The sequence below is a fragment of the Heterodontus francisci genome, unplaced genomic scaffold (assembly GCF_036365525.1).
Source record: "Heterodontus francisci isolate sHetFra1 unplaced genomic scaffold, sHetFra1.hap1 HAP1_SCAFFOLD_506, whole genome shotgun sequence".
NCBI classification, from domain to species: Eukaryota; Metazoa; Chordata; class Chondrichthyes; order Heterodontiformes; family Heterodontidae; genus Heterodontus; species Heterodontus francisci.
Window position 1 is genome coordinate 363851 of NW_027140876.1, and position 22136 is coordinate 385986.

At 43.7% G+C, this 22136-nt stretch overlaps 1 protein-coding gene across 1 annotated transcript; it reads right to left on the bottom strand.

Annotated features, from left to right (window-relative positions):
* Positions 1 to 16237: 16237 nt before the first annotated feature.
* On the bottom strand, positions 16238 to 19110 carry LOC137361312 (probable G-protein coupled receptor 139). Its single transcript, XM_068026202.1, has 3 exons — positions 19004 to 19110; positions 17999 to 18090; positions 16238 to 17564 (listed from the first exon to the last, which is right to left on the bottom strand). The coding sequence occupies exons 1-3, from the start codon at positions 19108 to 19110 to the stop codon at positions 16672 to 16674; spliced, it is 1092 nt and encodes a 363-aa protein (XP_067882303.1). The 3' UTR covers positions 16238 to 16671.
* Between the last annotated feature and the right edge of the window lie 3026 nt (positions 19111 to 22136).

Genomic DNA, 22136 nt, shown 5'->3' on the forward strand with positions numbered 1-22136 from the left:
TCGATGGGCTGAATGGCAGATGGAATATAATGTTGAAAACTGTGAGGTTATCCACTTTAGTAGGAGGAATAGATGTGCACAGTATTTCTTAAATGGTAAGAGATTAGAAAGTGTAGATGTACAAAGTCACTGAAAGCTAACATGCACGTGCAGCAAACAATTAGGAAGGCTAATGGTATGTTAACGTTTATCACAAGAGAATTGGAGTACAGGAATAGTAAAGTCTTGCTTCAATTATATTGAACATTGGTTAGTACGCACTTGGAGTACTGTGTGCAGTTTTGGTCCCATTACCTTCAGAAGGATATTATTGCCATAGAGGGAGTGCAACAAAGATTCACCAGACTTGTTGTCTGGATAGCGGGACTGTCCTATGAAGAGTGATTGAGGAAACTGGGCCTGTATTCTCTAGAGTTTCAAAGAATGAGAGGTGATCTCATTGAAACATACAAAATGCTGAAAAGGAATAGACAGGGTAGATGCAGCTAAGATGTTTCCCTTGGTTGAGGAGTCTAGAACCAGGGGACACACTTTCAAAACAAGGGGGAAGCCAGTTAGGACAGAGCTGAGGAGAAATTTCTTTACTCAGAGGGCTGTGATTCTTTGGAATTCTCTATCCCAGAGAGCTGTGGAAGTTCAGTCATTGAGTATGTTTAAAGCAGAGATTGACAGATTTCTAAATACCAGCGACACATGAGGATATGAGGATCTCTTTTGGGCCTCCTTATCTCGAGAGACAATGGATACGCGCCTGGAGGTGGTCAGTGGTTTGTGAAGCAGCGCCTGGAGTGGCTATAAAGGCCAATTCTGGAGTGACAGGCTCTTCCACAGGTGCTGCAGAGAAATTTGTTTGTTGGGGCTGTTGCACAGTTGGCTCTCCCCTTGCGCCTCTGTCTTTTTTCCTGCCAACTACTAAGTCTCTTCGACTCGCCACAATTTAGCCCTGTCTTTATGGCTGCCCGCCAGCTCTGGCGAATGCTGGCAACTGACTCCCACGACTTGTGATCAATGTCACAGGATTTCATGTCGCGTTTGCAGACGTCTTTATAACGGAGACATGGACGGCCGGTGGGTCTGATACCAGTGGCGAGCTCGCTGTACAATGTGTCTTTGGGGATCCTGCCATCTTCCATGCGGCTCACATGGCCAAGCCATCTCAAGCGCCGCTGACTCAGTAGTGTGTATAAGCTGGGGATGTTGGCCGCTTCAAGGACTTCTGTGTTGGAGATATAGTCCTGCCACCTGATGCCAAGTATTCTCCGAAGGCAGCGAAGATGGAATGAATTGAGACGTCGCTCTTGGCTGGCATACGTTGTCCAGGCCTCGCTGCCGTAGAGCAAGGTACTGAGGACACAGGCCTGATACACTCGGACTTTTGTGTTCCGTGTCAGTGCGCCATTTTCCCACACTCTCTTGGCCAGTCTGAACATAGCAGTGGAAGCCTTACCCATGCGCTTGTTGATTTCTGCATCTAGAGACAGGTTACTGGTGATAGTTGAGCCTAGGTAGGTGAACTCTTGAACCACTTCCAGAGCGTGGTCGCCAATATTGATGGATGGAGCATTTCTGACATCCTGCCCCATGATGTTCGTTTTCTTGAGGCTGATGGTTAGGCCAAATTCATTGCAGGCAGACGCAAACCTGTCGATGAGACTCTGCAGGCATTCTTCAGTGTGAGATGTTAAAGCAGCATCGTCAGCAAAGAGGAGTTCTCTGATGAGGACTTTCCGTACTTTGGACTTCGCTCTTAGACGGGCAAGGTTGAACAACCTGCCCCCTGATCTTGTGTGGAGGAAAATTCCTTCTTCAGAGGATTTGAACGCATGTGAAAGCAGCAGGGAGAAGAAAATCCCAAAAAGTGTGGGTGCGAGAACACAGCCCTGTTTCACACCACTCAGGATAGGAAAGGGCTCTGATGAGGAGCCACCATGTTGAATTGTGCCTTTCATATTGTCATGGAATGAGGTGATGATACTTAGTAGCTTTGGTGGACATCCGATCTTTTCTAGTAGTCTGAAGAGACCACGTCTGCTGACGAGGTCAAAGGCTTTGGTGAGATCAATGAAAGCAATGTAGAGGGGCATCTGTTGTTCACGGCATTTCTCCTGTATCTGACGAAGGGAGAACAGCATGTCAATAGTCGATCTCTCTGCACGAAAGCCACACTGTGCCTCAGGGTAGACGCGCTCGGCCAGCTTCTGGAGCCTGTTCAGAGCGACTCGAGCAAAGACTTTCCCCACTATGCTGAGCAGGGAGATTCCACGGTAGTTGTTGCAGTCACCGCGGTCACCTTTGTTTTTATAGAGGGTGATGATGTTGGCATCGCGCATGTCCTGGGGTACTGCTCCCTCGTCCCAGCACAGGCATAGCAGTTCATGTAGTGCTGAGAGTATAGCAGGCTTGGCACTCTTGATTATTTCAGGGGTAATGCTGTCCTTCCCAGGGGCTTTTCCGCTGGCTAGGGAATCAATGGCATCACTGAGTTCCGATTTGGTTGGCTGTATGTCCAGCTCATCCATGACTGGTAGAGGCTGGGCTGCATTGAGGGCAGTCTCAGTGACAGCATTCTCCCTGGAGTACAGTTCTAGGTAGTGCTCAACCCAGCGGTCCATCTGTTTGCGTTGGTCAGTGATTATGTCCCCCGATTTAGATTTGAGGGGGGTGATCTTCTTGATGGTTGGCCCAAGAGCTCTCTTCATGCCATCATACATTCCTCTGATGTTTCCGGTGTCTGAGGCCAGCTGAATATGACTGCATAGGTGTTGCCAGTAGTCGTTTGCGCAACGCCTAGCTGTTCTTTGTGCAGTACTTCTGGCTGCTTTAAGTGCTGCGGATGTTAAATCGCTGGGGGCTTTCTTGTAGTTCAAAAGTGCAATGCGCTTAGCGGCTATGACAGGTTCCAGCTCTTCATTATGAGATTGAAACCAGTCTGCATTTCTCTTCGCACTTTTGCCGTAGGTGGTCAAAGCTGACTCATAGATGGCGTCTCTGATGTGGGCCCACTTGGTCTCAGCATCCCCTGTGGGAGTGTTTTGAAGGGCTGTTACAAGTGAATTTAGAAATTTTTGTAACAGCTGTGGGTGAGAAATTCTGCTCGTGTTGATGCGCGGGTGGCCCTTCTGCTTGGAATGATGCAACTTCTTTGGTCTGAGTCTAACCTTGCTGCACACCAGGGAGTGGTCGGTGTCACAGTCCGCACTGTGGAAGCTGCGTGTGATTTGAACACTGTTTAAGGCGGCTCGCCTTGTGACAATGAGGTCTAGCTGGTGCCAACGACGTGATCTTGGGTGCCTCCATGAAACCTGGTGACAGGGTTTAGTGTGAAAGAACGAGTTGGTGATGCAGAGGTTATGATAGGTACACAACTCAAGCAGTCTCTGCCCGTTCTCATTCATCCTTCCAACGCCATAGCGCCCAAGGCAGGAGGGCCATGAGTCATGGTCGGCCCCAACCCTGGCATTAAAGTCCCCCAGCAGGAATAGGTGTTCGGTGTTGGGGATGCTGCTAATGATGTTATGGAGTTGTTCATAGAACTGGTCTTTAGCTTCAGGTGCGGAACAGAGTGTTGGAGCATAGATGCTGAGTAGGTGTACTGGACCAGAGGTGGTGAGCAGTCGGATGGACAGTATGCGTTCCGAGCCATTTGAGGGAGGCTCTATCATGCTGAGCAAGGAGTTTCTGATGGCGAAGCCCACTCCATGCTGTCTTGGTTCTTCAGGATCCCTGCCCTGCCAGAAGAAGGTGTAGTCTTGCTCTGCTAGAGAGCCACTCGCGGGGAGGCGAGTCTCCTGAAGTGCTGCAATGTCCACATTGAGTCTACTGAGCTCGTTGTTAATGATGGCGGTCTTCCGAGAATCGTTGATTTGTGTAAGGTCTTCCGACAGGCCAGGACACATAGTTCTGACGTTCCAGCTTGCAAAGCGAAGGGCTGGTACCTTCTTTCCTTTTTTCATGTTGTTTGGTGCGGTGTATCAGTCCACCTTTCGGGCAATGACCCTGAGCTCCAAGCACCCATTGAAGCAGGCAGACTGTGGCGGGACAGAACCTTATTGACCGGGGGCTGCCCGGTTTGAGGCGGGCGGTAGCTGTCCAGTGAGGTGCAATGACCTCTCCCACCGACAAAGGCAACCCGTGGCGCCCAGTTTCTACGCCAATTTATCTGGACTTATAACCCGTAACTGCTGCCTTCCGTGTTGTTTCAGTCGCTGTGAGGCAACTATGGAGTGACCTCTCCATGGCGCATGCCTGGGCAAATTTATGGAGGTTGAGAGTTGCCCAGTCGTCAAAACCCCCCTCTCGGCCTTTCTGGTGGGGTCCAAAGGAGTGCAGGACACGACGTTTGGCACCAGTATGGCTGCAGGAACTGCCGGAAACATGCCAAAGGTGACACATGACCGCCTACGGGGTTCCGCTCCGGATTTTCTGTTAGGGTTTACTCCCTTAGCCTTGGTCTCTCCCGAGACGCCCACAAGGCAGTGGGGTTGTTGGGGCCCCTACACAGGTGTAGGATGGTGCCGGTGGGAGGAGGGGATGCAAGGGGGAGGGGTAGAGGGAGGGGGGGGGGTGATATGAGGATAGTGTGGGGAAAAGGCATTGAAGTGGATAATCAGCCATGATAATATTGAACGACAGGGTAGGCTCGATGGACTGAATGGCCCACTCCTGCTGCTATGTTCCTATATTCCTATGTCTGTGTGTCCTAACCTGTAAAATGTTCTGGGACATATGTTGTGGACTGCCGTACTAATATACATTGTTATATTTGAAGTCGGCTGCCGGTTGGTGCAGGGGAAATGTGTGTTGATATTCCACTCCCTGAGGTGGCAACTCCAGGGTTCATTCCTATCTTCCTCATCACAATAGAATCTGCAATGTTAAGCTGCTTACCCAGAGGAAGAGAAGAATCATCGCAGGCCAAGTGATACTGGGCAGCTGCCTGACAACTCCTAGCGGCTGGTTCAAGGAGTCAAAAATCCACACCTAGAATAAAATAGAACTGTTTAATGTCAACATTCAAATATTTTAATATTAATTTGCACTTTTCTTTCCTTTCTGCTATTTGTATGGATGAAACTCACTCACAGTCCAGCAGCCAACTCCATCTCCTGCGCTCATTAACGACAACTGATGAATTGGTAACTGGGGGTTAATATCTGTCTCTAGGTGACGTCACAAATGGACCAAGGAGCCAATCACACAACAGCCGGAGTAGGCCCCGACCACTCGCGGTAATACAGTGTCACATGGTGAGGATTGGTGAAGTCTCACTGGCCTCGAGGGCAGATTGCATGATCAGACCAATGGAGGAATGACCGTGTCTGTCACTCCAGATCACGTCTAACGCCCTCCCAAAATTACCCTTTGTGAATCTTATCGCCCGAGCTTGGAATGTGAAGTTTCACTATTCAATATTCGTCCCACAACTCGTTCCCCCGCCCCTTGCTTCAACGAACGACAGGAATGAAAAATTGATTTTTGAATCAGCAAAGGGTTGGAGGAAAGATTTCCAAGGTGACTGTTGGGGCATTAAGAGAAAAATGAGCAAGATGACTGTTGACAATTGTGACTGAACATCTCCTAACTCTTTGGAATCACTCTCTTGTCTCTTGTACAGTCCTGTGACTGTGCTGTGAGGAAACGCATGAAATTGGAAGGACAGCTCTGGCCTTCAAACAGGAGCTCAAATAAAAGTATTGAAGAGTGAAAGGGTGGACTATGACCTGGGTTTGATACCAGACACTCGCAATGCTCCGCAGCATGTACAAGAAATGTACAATTGGAAGAAAGAGGGCTGATCTCTGGAAGTTGTTAATGGAACCACAGACTTTGTGCTGCACCTTTCCAGAGTCAGCTGCTGCAGTTGGGAAATTTCATGCTTTGTGTAGATCTCTGTGAGCATGTGGAGCACAGACCAGTGCTGGGTACATGAACTAAATGGATAATAAAGGTGCCATCAGTCGACGGTAATTTAAAGCAACGAGGAACGTACTTAACCAAAAGAACAATCTCCAGCCCTTATTATTCACCTTTAGGAGAGGTGGCAGGATGTTTGCTATATTTTGCTGAGACGTTTGCTTCGTATTATTTTTCCATTGAGCGTTTATTTTAATGACAGGTCAGCATCTGTGAAAATAATGAGGGGCAGAATAGTCATCAGTACACCAGCTTCCGGGATATACTGAATAATCTTGGTCCTGTGTAGAATAAAACCCCACAGGTCTTGAAAGAAAAGAATCTAAAACTAAAATGTGAACGGATTAAAAGAACATTGTTGCAGGGTTGAAGGTGGAAAAAGGGGGAAAGAAGATGTTGATATGTTAAAAAATAAGAATGGAATTTTCTCCATGCTACAGTTTGAGTGCCAGCTTTCTCGGTGGCATGGCGTGTGCAAAGTGTGAGTACTTTTCTTTTACAGTCACCTGACACCATACTCTTGGCTGCAGGATTCCAGCTGCTGTTTAGAGAGCACTGAGGAAAGAATGAATTTTAGGTTGGGACAGTAATCTCGTTAACTTTTTAGGTATCTTTCACTTTGCTGTTTTTTGCCCCCATCACCCCCGAAAACCCATTCAGAGAGGAGTATCCAGAAAAGCTGCAGACAGCTTCTTCATGCATTTGACTCACAGACTTGTGAGCAAATGTATAGCTAATGGAACAAAAGGGAGAATAACAACATGGATTCGAAATTGGCTGAGTGATAAGAAACAGAGAGTAGTATCTAATGGATTTTTTTTTCGGGCTGGAGGAAGGTTTGTCGTGGCGTTCCCCAGGGGTCAGTGTTGGGATCTTTGCTCTTCCTGATATATAGTAACGACCTACACATTGGTGTACGGGGCCAATTTTCAACATTTCTGGATGATACGAAGCTTGCAAGCATTTTGAACTGTGAGGAGGGTAGTGCAGAACTTCCAAAAGGCATAGACAAGTTGGTGGAATCCGTTGACAGGTGGCAGATGAAGTTCAATGGGGAAAATGTGAAGTGATTCATTTGGGTGGGAAGAACACTGAGAGACAATATAAAATAAAGGATACAACTCTTAGAGGCGGTGCAGGAGCAGAGGGACCTGGCTGTATATGTGCATATGTCATTGAAGGTGGTAGGACAGGTTAAGAGAGAGGTTATTAAAGCACTTAGTATGCTATGACTTATTAATAGGTGCAAAGAGTTCAAAAATAAGGAAGTTGCATTAAACTTGTATGGCCGAAACTAAAATATTCTGTTCAGTTCTGGGCGCTGCATTTAAGGAAAGACGTGAAGACATTGGAGAGAGCGCAGAAACATTCACGAAAATGGTTCCAGGGATGAAGAACTTCATTTATGAAGATAGATTGGAGAAGTTGAGACTGTTTTCCTTGGAGAAGAGTAGGCTGAGAAGGTTTGATAGAGGTATCCAAAGCCATGAGGGATATGGACAGTGTAGATAGGGAAAACTGTTCCCACTCGTGAAAATATCGAGAATGCGATGGAAACATGAGGGAAAACTATTTTTCATGCAGCAAATGGTTAGGTTCAGGAATGCACTGCCAGAGAGTGCGGTGGAAGCAGGCTCAATCGAGGCATTCAAAAGGGAATTAAATAATTATCTGAAATGGAAGAGTGTGTAGGGTTACGTGCTGAAGGCAGGAGAATGGCACTAAGTAAATTGTTCATTCGAATATCTGGTGCAGACACGATGGCCCGAACGGTATCCTTCTGTGCTGTAACAATTCAGTGATTCTGTTTGATTCTGCATCCTGTTTAGTGTCCTCAACCTTGAGAAACACCAACTGGGAGACACAGTTAGCCCGCACCCTCCAGCTCTCACTTCACCGATATCATTCTCCTTGTCTTCAACAAATATCATCGTAGAAGTATGGAAACTCGATGCCCTGTTCCACTGTGAATTCACCTTCCTCTCCTACACCCAAACCATTACTAGTTAGCGGTCTATCACCAGCAAAAGATTGCTTGCTCACTCTCCATGCAGTCACAACCCGAATCCAGCATTTATCATCTCAATCCCAAAGTTCTTCCCTGCCCTTGTTCCATTTACCCACTCCCCAATCCACAAGGTTTCCTATCCAGCGCAAGTCTTAATCTGAATGATGTCCGACACACCTGTTCACTGCCTTTTTGCCAGTTTATACTGGTTCGCAGGGCACCAGTAAATTGATGAGAAGATTATTGCCTGCTCATTACAAGTTGCTCCAGCACAAAGGGTTATTTTTGCAGTTCACTACATTTTTAGTATAAATCATTGTCCATTGTTCAGAAAAATCAACGCTGAGATTGAATTAAGCTCTCATTCACTGAAACATTATATTTAAAATGCAGTTTTTTGAGGAGCAGGACAATTTTTCCTCACTGCAGGGATTCACATCCTTCCTACTGAGCCTGACTGCCGGAGTTAAAGAGATCATCAGTTTATACATGATCGGTCAATTTACATGTGCTTTGTTTAGTGAAGGGTACTTGATCAATTTCGGGATGATGGGTCAATATACCTACGTTACACATTTGTTAGATGCCGAATATTTGATCAGTTTCTGGGATGATGGGTCAATATACCAGTGTTACACATTGGTTAGGTGCCGAATATTTGATCAGTTTCTGGGTGATGGGTCAATATACCTGTGTTACACATTGGTTAGGTGCCGAATATTTGATCAGTTTCTGGGTGATGGGTCAATATACCTGTGTTGTACCTTGGTTCGATGCTGAGCATTTGATCAGTTTCTGATGAAGGGTCAATTTATTTTTGCCGCATTGATGGGACTGAGATTCAAGTTTAGAGTGTTGCAATCAAAGTAGCAGCTGCATGTTCCCAGTTTACTTTCTGCTATGAAGGGAATGGAATTTATTATGGAAAGATTGAGTCCGTCTGGTGTTGCTCACTGCAGAAATCTATGTCACAGCGACCCAGCTCTCCTGCAACAAGCATGGCCTCCCTCAGTTCCGAAGAAGGGTCACTGACCCGAACCATTAACTCTGCTTCTCTTTCCACAGATGCTGCCAGACCTGCTGAGTGAATCCAGCATTTCTTGTTTTTGTATGGCCTCCCTCTGTGTCTTGTCTAACAAGAAGAATTTTTGTTCTGATGAATGGTCGCTGAGCTGAAACGTTAACTCTGTTTCTCTCCCCACAGATGCTACCAGACCTACTGAGTATTTCCAGCATTTCTTGCTTTTATTTCAGATTTCCAGCATCTGCAGTATTTTTCTTTTATTCTTGTTTCCGTGAAAAGTTTTCCCAGTGTTCTTAATGACCGTGATAGGACTCGAACATGCAGCATTATGATGACTGTAAAAACACAGAAATCAGACGCTGTATACATTCGGCCATGCAGTCCTCCCCCGTGTCCCCAGCTCAATGAATCTGAACCAGAGTGTCTCTATGCAGAGAAACTTCCTACAGATGTGACAACTCAGGAGAGTCCTGCTGTCCACAAATCCCCACATACTGCAGTTTTGACACTGTATCTCTGAGTCTCTGATAGGCAATCCCGGTCAGTATAACTCTGTACCTCAGGGAGCCAGTCTCTGCATTCAAAATCCTGGAACTCCCTCCCGAACAGCACCGTGGGTGTACCCTCACCAGATGGACTGCAATGGTTCAATAAGGCAGCTCATCACCACCTTCTCATGGACAATTTGGGATGGGCAATAAATGCTGGCATTGCCAGGGGAGCCAACATCCCAGGAAAGAATATTTTTTAAAATCTCCTTGTCCTTACCGATAGCAGGAGTGACACTGAGGTTCAAGTGATGAGTTCCTGCGATAAGGGGATGGTCCATATTTGTTATAATCTAGAAGGCTAATTGATTAAGGATAGAACCTGAGAACATCTTTTTACATTTCTAGATTTATTTATAGAGTTGCACATTAAATACATGCACCTCCTAACTTCCAAATCCAGTCTCTCGCTATTTATAGGAGGCTCAAGTGAATCCCCAGTTAATGTCCACCACCTACATAAAATTATAAACAATATTCATACAATTAAGGTTATGAAGAGAGACTGAGTAGGCTAAGCCGATACTCCATTTGAAGTATAAGAATGAGAGGTTATCTAATTGAAACAGATACAATTCTTAAAAATTTTAACGCTTAGAAAATGTTTCCCCTGGCTGGAGACTCTGGAATATGGGTGACAGATGCAGAATAAGGTGTCGGCCTTTTAGGACTGAGATGAAGAGAAATGTCTTCATTCAGCTACGAGTGAATCTTTGGAATACTCTGAACCAGAAAGCTGGGTTGAGTGTACTCAAGAGAGAGATCGATAGATTATTGGTAAAAAAAAATTCTGGGTACTGCCTGTGTGGAGTTTGCAAGTTCTCCCTGTGTCTGCGTGGGTTTTCTCCAGGTGCTCCGGTTTCGTCCCACAAGCCAAAAGACTTGCAGGTTGGTAGGTAAATTGGCCATTATAAATTTCCCCTAGTATAGGTAGGTGGTAGGGAAATATAGGGACAGGTGGGGATGTGGTAGGAATATGGGATTAGTGTAGGATTAGTATAAATGGGTGGTTGATGGTCGGCACAGACTCGCTGGGCCGAAGGGCCTGTTTCAGTGCTGTATCACTAAACTAATAAGGGACATATGGAAAGTACGGGAAGGTGGAGTTGAGGGAGAATATCAGGCATATTGTTAAATAACAAAGCAAGTTCAAAGTGCAAAATGACCGACCCCAGTTAACATTATGCACTTAAACTTGAATTATTCTGTGTGGCTTTTAGTTTACAAGAGCATGACACCCTTAAATGTTTAAGAGCGGCCGTGCAAACGCGTTATTTACACAGTATAAGACCTGCCTGGTCACACAGATTACCCGAACATTGCCAGCTTCCATTTCTTATGTACTGCTGTTACACACAGACTGATTTCAATGGGCCTGTCCGCCTGGATTCACATTGTCTGATAACACTGGAGCGATGCTAATTGGGGCACAGATTGTTTAATCACGCTAGGTTCTTCCACCAGGGATTTAACACTGACTCATCTCACTGGGCCAAACGTCTAGGGTTACACACTGTCTGATCTCACTGGGTCCTCCCTTCCCGGGTTGCACACTGTCTGATCTCATTGGGTTCATCCTTCCTGGGTTTCACACTGTCTGATCTCACTCGGTGCATTCACCCCGGGTTACACATTGTCTGATTTCACTGGGACCATCTTTCCCGGATTACACGCTATCTGATCTGACTGGGTCCCTCCTCCCCAGGATACACACTGTCTGTGTGTTTGTTTTGAAGTTTTTAAAAAAACTTTCTGTCGAAGTCCAGTTGCTTGAGACTTCTGCATTTTCACTCACAGATGAAATGTACCAATGTATTAAAACTGCCAAATAACCTTCTTATCTCCCACCATCAGATCATCCTCTCTGTAATAATCCGATTCAGTTCATTTTCGATGGTTTGCAACCCAGATCGCCCTTTACATTCTGACCGGGTTCTGTTAAATCCCCAATGTTTTTATCTTGGACCATCCCCTGTATTGTGACCTATTTCAGTCCATTCTCCTGCATTTTCTAATCTCAGACCAGCGCTTATATTGCGTCCCAGTTCAGGCCATTCCCTGGGTTTTAGAGAAACGTAGAAACAGAAATATTTACAAAACAGAAGGAGGCCATTCAACCTGTTGTATCTGTATTGGTCAGAAAAGAGCAATGCAGTCTCATCAAAACTCCCAGCTCTTGGTCCATAGCCCTGTTAGTTAGAGCAGCGGAAATGTGTATCCAGATTATTTTTTTAATATGAGGTTTTCTGCCTCAGACGCTGACTCAACAACAACCTGAACACGGATGGCCTGTTCATATTTCACCAAAACCAGTCATCTCCAGCCCATCACAGCCTTGGCCAGACCACAAACAAAAGAACTGAATTCCAGAGGTGAGATTACAGCGACTGTCCTTGATCTCAAGGCAACATCAGACTGAGTGCAGCATCAAGTATCGACAGTAAAATTAAAGTCAATGTGGTTCGGGTTAAATTCTACACTGCCTAGAGTCAGACCTGGCACAAAGGAAGATATTTATTGCTGTTGGATGCCTGTTATTTTATACCTAGTGCATCAGTGTATGAGTTCCTCAGAGATCTGTACTAAACCCGATCATCTCCAGCTGTTCCGTCAATGACCTTCCCTCCATCATAAGGTCAGAGTGGAGATGTTCGCTGATGATTGCAGTCTGTGATTGCAGGAAGTAAAACCTGGACAACATTTAGGCTTCGGCTGAAAAGTGGAAAGTAACATTTGTGTCACAAAAGTGCCAGGCAATGGCCATCTTCAAAGTGAGAAACTAACCATCGGCTCTTGAAATTCAATGAAATTACCGAAAATATTAAGGGATGAAGAATTTCAGTTACTTGGATATGTTGGAGAAGCTGTCCCTGTTCTCCTTGAAGAAAAGAATATTAAGAGGGGATATGATCGAGATGTGTAAAATCATGAGGGGCCTTGCAGAGTCATTAGGAGAAACTGTTCCCATTGGCCAAAGAATCCAGAACCAGAAGACACTGATTTAGAGTGATTGGCAAAAGAACCAGAAGCAACATGAGGCAAAACGTTTTTACACAGAGAGTGGTTCGGAACTGGAATGCTCTGCTTGAGAATGTTGTGGAGGAAGACTAAATCGAGGCCTTAAACAGGGAATATCTGAAGGTAAAAAGTTAAAGGACTTTAGGAAAAGGCTGGGGATTGAGAAGGTGAGATGCTCTCGCAGAGAGCTGGCACAGACACAACTGGCCAAATGGCCTCCTTCTATGCTGTAACTATTATATAATACCATTAAAGAATCCCCCACCATCAAATCCTTGGGGACGCCATTGACCACAAACATAACTGGAACTACGAGCAGAATACTGTGATTACAAGATCAGGTCATAGGCCAGGTATTCTGTGGCAGGTGATTCACCTGTTGACTCCTTAATGCTTTTCCAGCACCGACAAGGCAGAAGTTAGCAATGTGATGGGATACTGGCTACTTGCCTGGATGACTGCAGCTTCTATCACACTCAAGAAGCTCGAAACTATCCAGGAAAAGGCAGCCGTTTGATTGACACCCCATGCACAACTTTAAACACACATTATCTCCACCACCGGCACACTGGGACTTCAGTATGTACCATCGGCATGATCAGGGCAGCAACTCAACAAGGTTCCTTCAACAGCAAGTTTCAACCCCGCTACCTCTAACGTCGAGAAGTGCAAATCCGACAGGTGCATGGGAATAACATGACTTCAAGTTTCCTTCCAAGCCACACACCTTTCATGCACTGTCGTTGGGTCAACATATTGGAGCTCCCTTCCTAACAGCACTGCAGACGTACCATCACAACATGGACAGCAGCCATTCAAGAAGATGGCTCACCACCACCTCCTCATGGACAATTAGGAATGATCAACAAAAGCTGGGGTTTCCGGACACCCACATCCCGTGAATAAATAAAAAAATCTCTCACCGATTTATAACGGCAGGGTCTGGTCACTGCTGTACTTATATCTCAGCATCCTTTGGTACTGATTTCTAGTGATACACTATTTACCTGGACACTGGTGTTCTGCTACTGAATTGCTAGATAAATCTGTTTCCATGTGTTAATGCCGATTAGGCTTCTGTCTGCCCAAATGCTACTTTCATCTCTGATTTGTGGCCGAAAATTTGTTTAGTGCATGACGTAGGGTGTGGATTCTTCTTTCTCATTTGCAACAAATTCTCTCACGCAGATGTTTGCCGATAATTTAAACAATTTTAAATACATCATTTTGATCCGATGGGTTAAATGCAACAGAGATCGTGAACGGAGTCAGATATTATTCATCCCACCACCCACACAGGGATGTAACCAACCCACCCGACCGCAACCTCCCCGCCCCCCCAACCCCCGCTCTAATACCAGACAATTCCTTAATCAGGTATTAAAGGAGGGAATGCAGGATGTTTCTGATTTCTCAGCGTTTATAAATCAGGATACCAAAATTCAGCTTTCTTACAAAGGATTTCCCCAACTAAGGATGATACTTGGATTCACAGCACAAGCTATTCCATGCGCCTGACGCTGTGCTTGGGTTTAGGAATGAAAATATAACGAGCATTGCTCTATCTGAACTTAAATAAAGTGCAGCTAACTGAGTTGTCAGGGTTCTCTTTTTTTGATTTATTAAAGTAGGGACAGGTGCCACAGACTATCCCATTACAAACTGTCAGGATAAATTTGCGAATTTCTGTAATAACGTTAAGTATTAGAATTCTCATTCTCTTCTTCTACACTGAAGTTTATGTCCTGATAGGAATATTCCATTTCTAATTTCACATTTTGTACATAGTTATGATTGAACTCCTTGTCACAGTGATGAATTTGAGAAAAGGATCTTTGTCTAACTCCTCATCAGATTAAAACCGACATTTATCTGAAGGAATCTTATGTTCTAAAGACATAAAGTGCAATTTCGTATAATTTCTTCAAAACTGGAATTGAGAATTCCAGGAATATCTGTAAACTATGCGGAATTATGGGATGGAATGCGAAATCTGGCACTGGAGAGAGAGATAATAACATACTAATAGCAGTCTATCGACAAGTGGCAACCTGTGAAGTAAGGATGGCTTTTGAAACGCTGGATCGTCCTGTCAACAGACTATTTTATTTATTTTTAATTAGCATCTCAACGGGAATGCGGGTACCTTAGAAAACGATGAAAATCATGCATATTGGTAACACTTTAAAATCATTGATATGTTCTGAGTGGGATTACATACATACAAAAAGGAACATACGAATTTGAAACAGAAGTAGGCCATTTGGCCCCTCTCGCCTGCACCGCCATTCAATAAAATCATGATTGATCTGTTTGTATCTCAAATTCCACAATCCCATTTACTCCTGATAACCGTTGATTCCCTTGCTTAACAAAAAGATATCTAACACCGCCTTAAAAATATTCAATGAACCCAACTCCACCACTTTCTGAGACAGAGATTCCAAAGCTGCACAACCTTCTAAGAGAGAAAACAATCTCCTCATCTCTGTCCTAAAAGGGCATCCCCTAATTTTACAACAGTGTCCCCTAGTTCTGCATTCACCCACAAGAGGAAACATCCATTCCACATTCACCTTGTCAAGATCGTTCAGGATCTTATTTCAATCAAACCTACCCTCTCTCTTCTAAACTCCAGTGAAAACAAGCCCAGTCTGTCATAAGACAACCTACTCACATCAGGTGTCAATCCAGTAAACCTCCTCTGACCCCCCTCCAATGCATTTACATCCTTCCTTGAGGAAGGAGACCAAAACTGCACACAGTATTCGAGATGTGGTCTCACCAATGCCCTGTATAACTGAAGCATAATATCCTTACTTTTATTTTCATTTCCTCTCATAATAAAGGATAGCATTCCATTAGCCTTCTTTATTACTGGCTATATCTGTATACTGACGTAGTGTGACTTGTGCTCTTGAACTCCGAGATCCCTCTACACTACAGAATTCTGCAGTCATTCTGTTTAAGTAATACATTGCGTTTTTATTCTTACTGCCAAAGTGAACAACTCCATGTTTTACCAAATTATACTCCAGCTATCAGATTTTTGCCCACTCACTCAACCTGTCTATATCGATCTGTCACCTCCTTATGTCCGCTTCACAACATACTTTTTTACCTATCTTTGTGTCATCTGCAAAATTAGCTACCAAGACATCGCCCCCTCATCTAAGTCATTGATATAAATTGTAAAAAGTTGAGGTCCCAGCACAGACCCCTGTGGCACTCCAATTGTCACATCCTGCGAGTCAGAAAAGGACCCATTTATGCCTACTCTCCTTTTTCGATGAACCAGCCAATTGTCTATCCATGCTAATGTGTTGCTCTCCTACGCCATAAGCTCCTACTTTGCACAATAACATTTTGTGTGGCATCTTGTCAAATGCCTTCTGGAAGTCCAAGTACAGTACGTCAACGGACTCCCCTTTATCCACAGTGCATGTTACTCCTTCAAAGAACTTCAATAAATTAGTTAAACATGATTTCCCTTTCACAAAACCATACTGACTAGTCCCAATTACCTTGAGTTTTTTTCAATCCTTAATGCTTGAATCTAAAACATCCCCCACGACAGATGTCAAGCTAACTAGCTTATAGTTACCTGTTTTCTGCCGCCTTGCAGTGCCACCCCTCCCCCCACCCCACCCCCACCCCACACACACTTGCAATAATCGCACCAAACTTTGTGGAATGTTACCAATATCGACGATCTTAGTAGCTTTGATTACCTCCGCACCAAATTATTGATGAAATAAACTGACGCTCCCGATCCCAGTATCTCGAATATAGGGCTACTTCCTCAGTTACCCACATATTCAATGTCAATGCTGAAACCCGTCATTATCTTTGAGACGCAAATTTGAAATGTGCCGCATTTACAGGAATGTCATGTTTACTCAATGAACGAAGGGTGAAGAATGAATGTTGTGAAGGTATCAAACGTGTGCTACAAAATCGAAGAACAGTGCACACAGGGATTAGTATAGACAGGCATTATGGTCGGCATGGATGCGGTGGGCGAAAGGGCATGTTTCTATGCTGTACGACTCTATACTCTAGAAGAGCTAATCTATTTTCACATTACCGAAAAGAAGGACGTTGTACAATGGGAAATGAATTAAAATTGTGATTCAGGTGTGAACAATCTGTCTTTAATTTTATCCACAGTTTCTAACTAATCTAAGAACTAGAGTCCAGAGAGATTTCAACACATTCTTCAGCTCTTCTCTGAATTTCCTCTGAGTCGCTACATAAATACATGGGTTTTGAATACAACTCAAATACTTAAGGCAAGTTCCAGTTTCAGTGGTGATATATCCACGGTAATTGTTGGTGTCGGTCAGTCTGGTCGACACGAAACTCACGGCAGCTGTCAACCACAATAGTATAAAGCAGCCCGATACAGTGAACAATAAAATAATGGATTTCCATCGGTTCTCCATTTCTGAATCACTGCGATTCTCACTTCTGCTACCCCGGAGTTTCCTGCGGGTTCTATTGGCCTCTAAAATACGTCCAATGGTTGAACAATTAAATGAGACAATTAAAGTAAAAGGCAGCCAAACGAGCCAGGCGCTGTGAAACCAGACCCACGCTGTACCGAGTGGGGAAGAAAAAAAGTCCACTCTTGCCCGACAGCCCCACTGCACCTTGTTAATTATTTGCTGAGGTTCGTATGCAAATAAAAAGCAAATGTTCTTGAAAAAACTCAAAAAAGACAACGTTGTTATAACCACACCTGCAGTTCTTGCTGTGCAGTATCTTGTTTTAAACTTCTGGAAACAGACAGCAACAAAACGGTCAAATGTGAAGGAGACTGTGAACCAAACCGACAAATCAAAGGTGACAGTAGTCATGTAAAGAATAACCCTACACAGGGGAGTGTAGGAGAGGAATGAAAGTGGAAATTGATAGCTGAAAATACGATACACTATTACGTTGATGATCAGAACCAGGAGATCAGCTGTTGCCATGGCCACCATATAAACAGAAATACATTTGGAAAGGCCGCAGTTTCTTCGGAAGAGAATCATAATTGTCACCAAGTTCACTGTAAGAAAGAGAGACGAGATAAATAATGTTTTAGTGACTGATTGAAATATATATGGTGATATCTCTTGGCAGAATTTTACTCCATTCAGTGTGATTATTAAAGCAAACAGTATGACAATAAGATTAGGCGTGGAGTGCTTGATTGGAAAACCTGTGCATATCAATGAGCTGCTGTAGCGCTCGCTCTGCACGAGTGATACTATTTTCTGATTCTTTGAGTAGGACTTTCAAAGAATATTTATAGCATCAGCAATACTATTGGATGAAGGGAAATAGAGCAAGTGTAGGCACCCAATTCACGGGTTTGTTCCAGTGACTACCGACTGTATAGTGCTGACATCGGGTAAACACATTATCTTGCTTAATATGTCGTATGGGCAGGGAGACAGAAAACACAGATTTTGAAAAAAAAAACAGGTTGCAATGGCTCACCAAGGACACCCACAGCTGCGAGAATCGGGTAGTAAATATCTTTTATCAGCAGAATAGCTGGTTGCCTCATTTTCTGTGAGAATCGATTAATTCTGTAGGAGTTGAAAGACTGACTGGTGAGCTTATGAAAAGGAACCTATATTTATACTCACAATAATCCCCCAAGGAGTCAATTAGCTTTCATTCTAATTAGCATTAGTTATCGGCATTGATTTTTTTCTGACTATTCAGAATTAGGTTAAAAGTTAACACTGATATTAAACAGTTTTTAAAGAAACAGAATTAAAGCATTCTTTACAAGTGGAACGAATGTGGATCTTATTCCCACAGGTCCAGCCAACACAGCTGTCTTTGCATGAATTGTCCTGACCTTGACTCTATGCTAGTGATTCAACAGCTGCAGATCAGGCAGCAAAAGAAATCCCTCAATTTTTGTGTTGAAAACAGTCCTGCAGCATTACAGGTGAGTGTAATTTTCTGGGATTAGTGGGACCAGTACATGTACACAGAGGTATGCATGCTTATCCTTGGTAGAGTTTCACCACATTCGCACCAGAGATGGTCCTATTCCTCCAGTGCTACTGCTACTCCGCAATTATGCTAGAGGTGATCAGGCCTTCCTATAAGAGTGATATGCTGATGGTTACTCGAAAAGTGGCCAGGTTCCTCTGATATTAATGGTACTTATGACCACAGTACATTTGTCCATCTTCCTCTATATTGGTCGCACCTACACGTACAGGAGATTTAATCATTCTGCTCCAATGCTGGTGGGTCCCTACAGTTACACTAAATATAACAACCCTTTTCTAATACTCGTAATTCCCTATATTTAATTTAGAGTTGGCCTCTGGTGGTAAACCTACACTTACACGAGATAAAACAATACCTGCCTGGTACTCGTGATCACCTATACTTGCAATGGAGGTAATGGAGCTCCCCCGCTACTCGTGGTTCCCTACTACACTAAAGAACACAAGAAGTCGGAGCAGGAGGATCCAATACCTTTTCAACCTGCTCCACCAATCAATTTGATCATGGCTGATCTTCTGCCTCAGCTCCACTTTTCTGCCTGCTCCCTGCATCCTTTGATTCCTTGAAATTACAAACATGTGTCCATTTCAGCCTTAAATATATTAATTCAATGGTGGAGCATCCACAATCATCTGGATTAGAGAATTCCAATGATTCACAATTCTCTGGGTGAAGAAATTTCTCCGCATCACAGTCCTAACCCGAACCCTAAATCCTACTGCCTGAGACTGTGCTCCTGATGTTCTAGATTCCCCAAGCAGGAAAACAATTCCCAGTGTCTACGCTCTCAAGCCCGTATAGAATCTTATTTGTTTCAAGTGATTGCCTCCCATTCTTCCAAACCACAGAGAGCACAGTCTAGCAGTTACGGTGATACATTACAAGGCTATAACTGTAAGCACTGTAAGTTAATACAATACATCTGTTGTCTGTAAGTCACTGCTTAAAATATCAGACTGTGGTTCTCTGTCCAACTCCATTCATTGCCACTGAGTCATTTACGGCACAGAAGGAGGTCATTCAGCCCATCGAGTCCATGCCAGCTCTCCACAGAGCTATGCTGTCAGTCCCACTCCCTGGCTCGATCCCCGTAGCCCTGCAAGTCTATTTCTCTCAGGTGACCATCCAACTTCCTCTTGAAGTCATTGATCGTCTCCACTTCCACCATCCTTGTGGGCAGTGAGTTTCAGGTCATTACCACCTGCTGTGTAAAAAAGTGTTTCCTCATATTCCCCCGGCATCGTTTGCACAAAACTTTCAATCTGTGTCCCCAAGTCCTTGTAACATTTGTTGATGGGAACAGATTTTCCTTGTTTAACTTATCTAAGGGTGTCATAATCCTATACACTTCCATTAAATCCCCCCTCTATCACCTTTGTTCGAAAGAAAACTAACCCAGCTTTTCCAACTTAACCTTGTAACTAAATTCTCTATCCCTGGTACCATTCTGGTAAATCTCCTCTGCACCCTCTCAACGACCCTCACATCCTTCCTGAAGTGAGGTGACCAGAACTGGACACAACTCTCCAGTTGGGGCCTAACCAGAGCTTTATAAAGTTTCACCATAACTTCCCTGCTTTTGTATCCTAAGATCCCACATACTTTACGAACCACTCTCTCAATATGCCCTGCCACATTCAAAGATCTATGCACAATCTTTGACTCAGAATGGTAAACAGATGTATGTGTATTTTTACTCAGGTTCTGAAAGAGCAGAGAGAAACTGGTGGAGTCGCACACACAGATACACACACAGCAACAGACACAGATACACACACACAGAAACACACAAACAAAGAAACACACACACACAGAAACACACACACACAGAAAGTGACTGAGGGACAAAGAGCGACAGAAGTATTTTTCAATTTCCAAAAGGAAATAAACAATTGATTTTGCGTCAATGAGTATTTGCAGAAGACATTTCCAAACTAATACCACCTTTTGTGTGGAGAAGTGTTTCCTAACTACACTCCTGAAATGTCTGCCTCTTATTTTTAGGCTAAATATTTTCAGACTGAAATAGTTTTATCCAAGCTCCCCCATCAATTCCCTTTAATATCTCAACAACTTTGATCAAATCAGCCCTGATCCACCTAAATTCTAGAGAATACATCCCTGGCTTGTGTAATATCGCCTCGTAATTAACCCTTGGAGTCCAGTTATCATTCTGGTAAATCTACACTGCAATCAAATGGACATGGACCCCCCAAGTCTCATTGCACCTCCAGTATTTCTAGTTTTTCACCATTTATAAAATATTCTGTTCTGTTCTTTTTCGCTGACATTGAAATCCATCCACCACAGTCTTGCTCATTCATTTAAGACATTAATAGCTCTTAGTAAATTTATGCTTCCAGCTACACTGCTTACAATGCTGCCTATTTCTGTCTCAATGGCAAACTTGGGCATGTGACATTCCACCCCATCATCTTCAATCGTTCATAAATACAGAAAAACTGAGACGCACACGGGCTTTGTACCAGCAGACGGGAGTGAATCATTCCATCCTAGAGGTTTTTAATTCCAGATTTATGTTTTTTTGAAGGAAAAAACATAATACAAATTCCCAACTGGGATTTGAACTCCTGCTTTTTTCAATCATCAGCTCAGGCCTTCAAATTAAAACCATTAAAAGAGATTCACTTTGCTACTTCTATTGTCTGGCTGTCTCAGGTTTTGTATATTGTTCCCTTCATGTGGCGAATTGTAAATACCTTCAATTCTGTGTATTTGCAAGGGGCACAAATCAATTTCTCACCTTATCTCATCAACCAGAACCTGAAAGTCCATTCAAACACCCCTATTTCCTGTCTCTGTAAAGATAGCTCACATTTCCACAATGCAGGAATTTCTGAATGGAAACAGCTTTTGACACATTACCCAACACGTTTCAGGATGAGGAGCTAGTTGCAACTCACAGATTCCCAGCCCCAAATTGTGCTTTATGGTAGAAAAGGTAACATAGATGAAATCCCAGGTCTCTCTGTCTTGGCACCCATTCTAACATTGCACCATTTAGTTTATTTCACTCAGCGTTCCTTCCAAAATGCATAATTTCACATTTCTCAGCATTGAATTTAACCTGCCATGTGTCTGTCCAATGATAGGCTGGATAGTAAGCTGTCAAGAGGACATAAAGAGTCTACAAAGAGATTTCGATAGGTTAAGTGAGTGAGCAAAAAATTGGCAGATGGAGTATAATGTGGTAAAATGTGAGCTTGTCCACTTTAGCAGGAAGAATAAAAAGCAGTATATTATTTAAATGGAGAGAGACTGCAGAACTGTACAGTGCAGAGGGATCTGGGTGTCCTGGTGCATTAATGACAAAATGTTACTACGCACGAGTGATTAGGAAGGCAAATGGAATGTTGTTGTTTATTGCAAGGGGAATAGAATATAAAAGTAGGGAATGTTGCTGCAGCTGCACAGGACCTTAGTTAGACCACATTTGCAGGATTCTGGACTACTTTGGTCTCCTTACTTAAGAAATTCTATAATTGCATTAGAAGTAATTCATAGAAGGTTCACTAGGCTGATTCCTGGATGAAGGAGTTGTCTTATGAGGAAGGTTTGAACAGGTTGGGCTTATACCCACTGG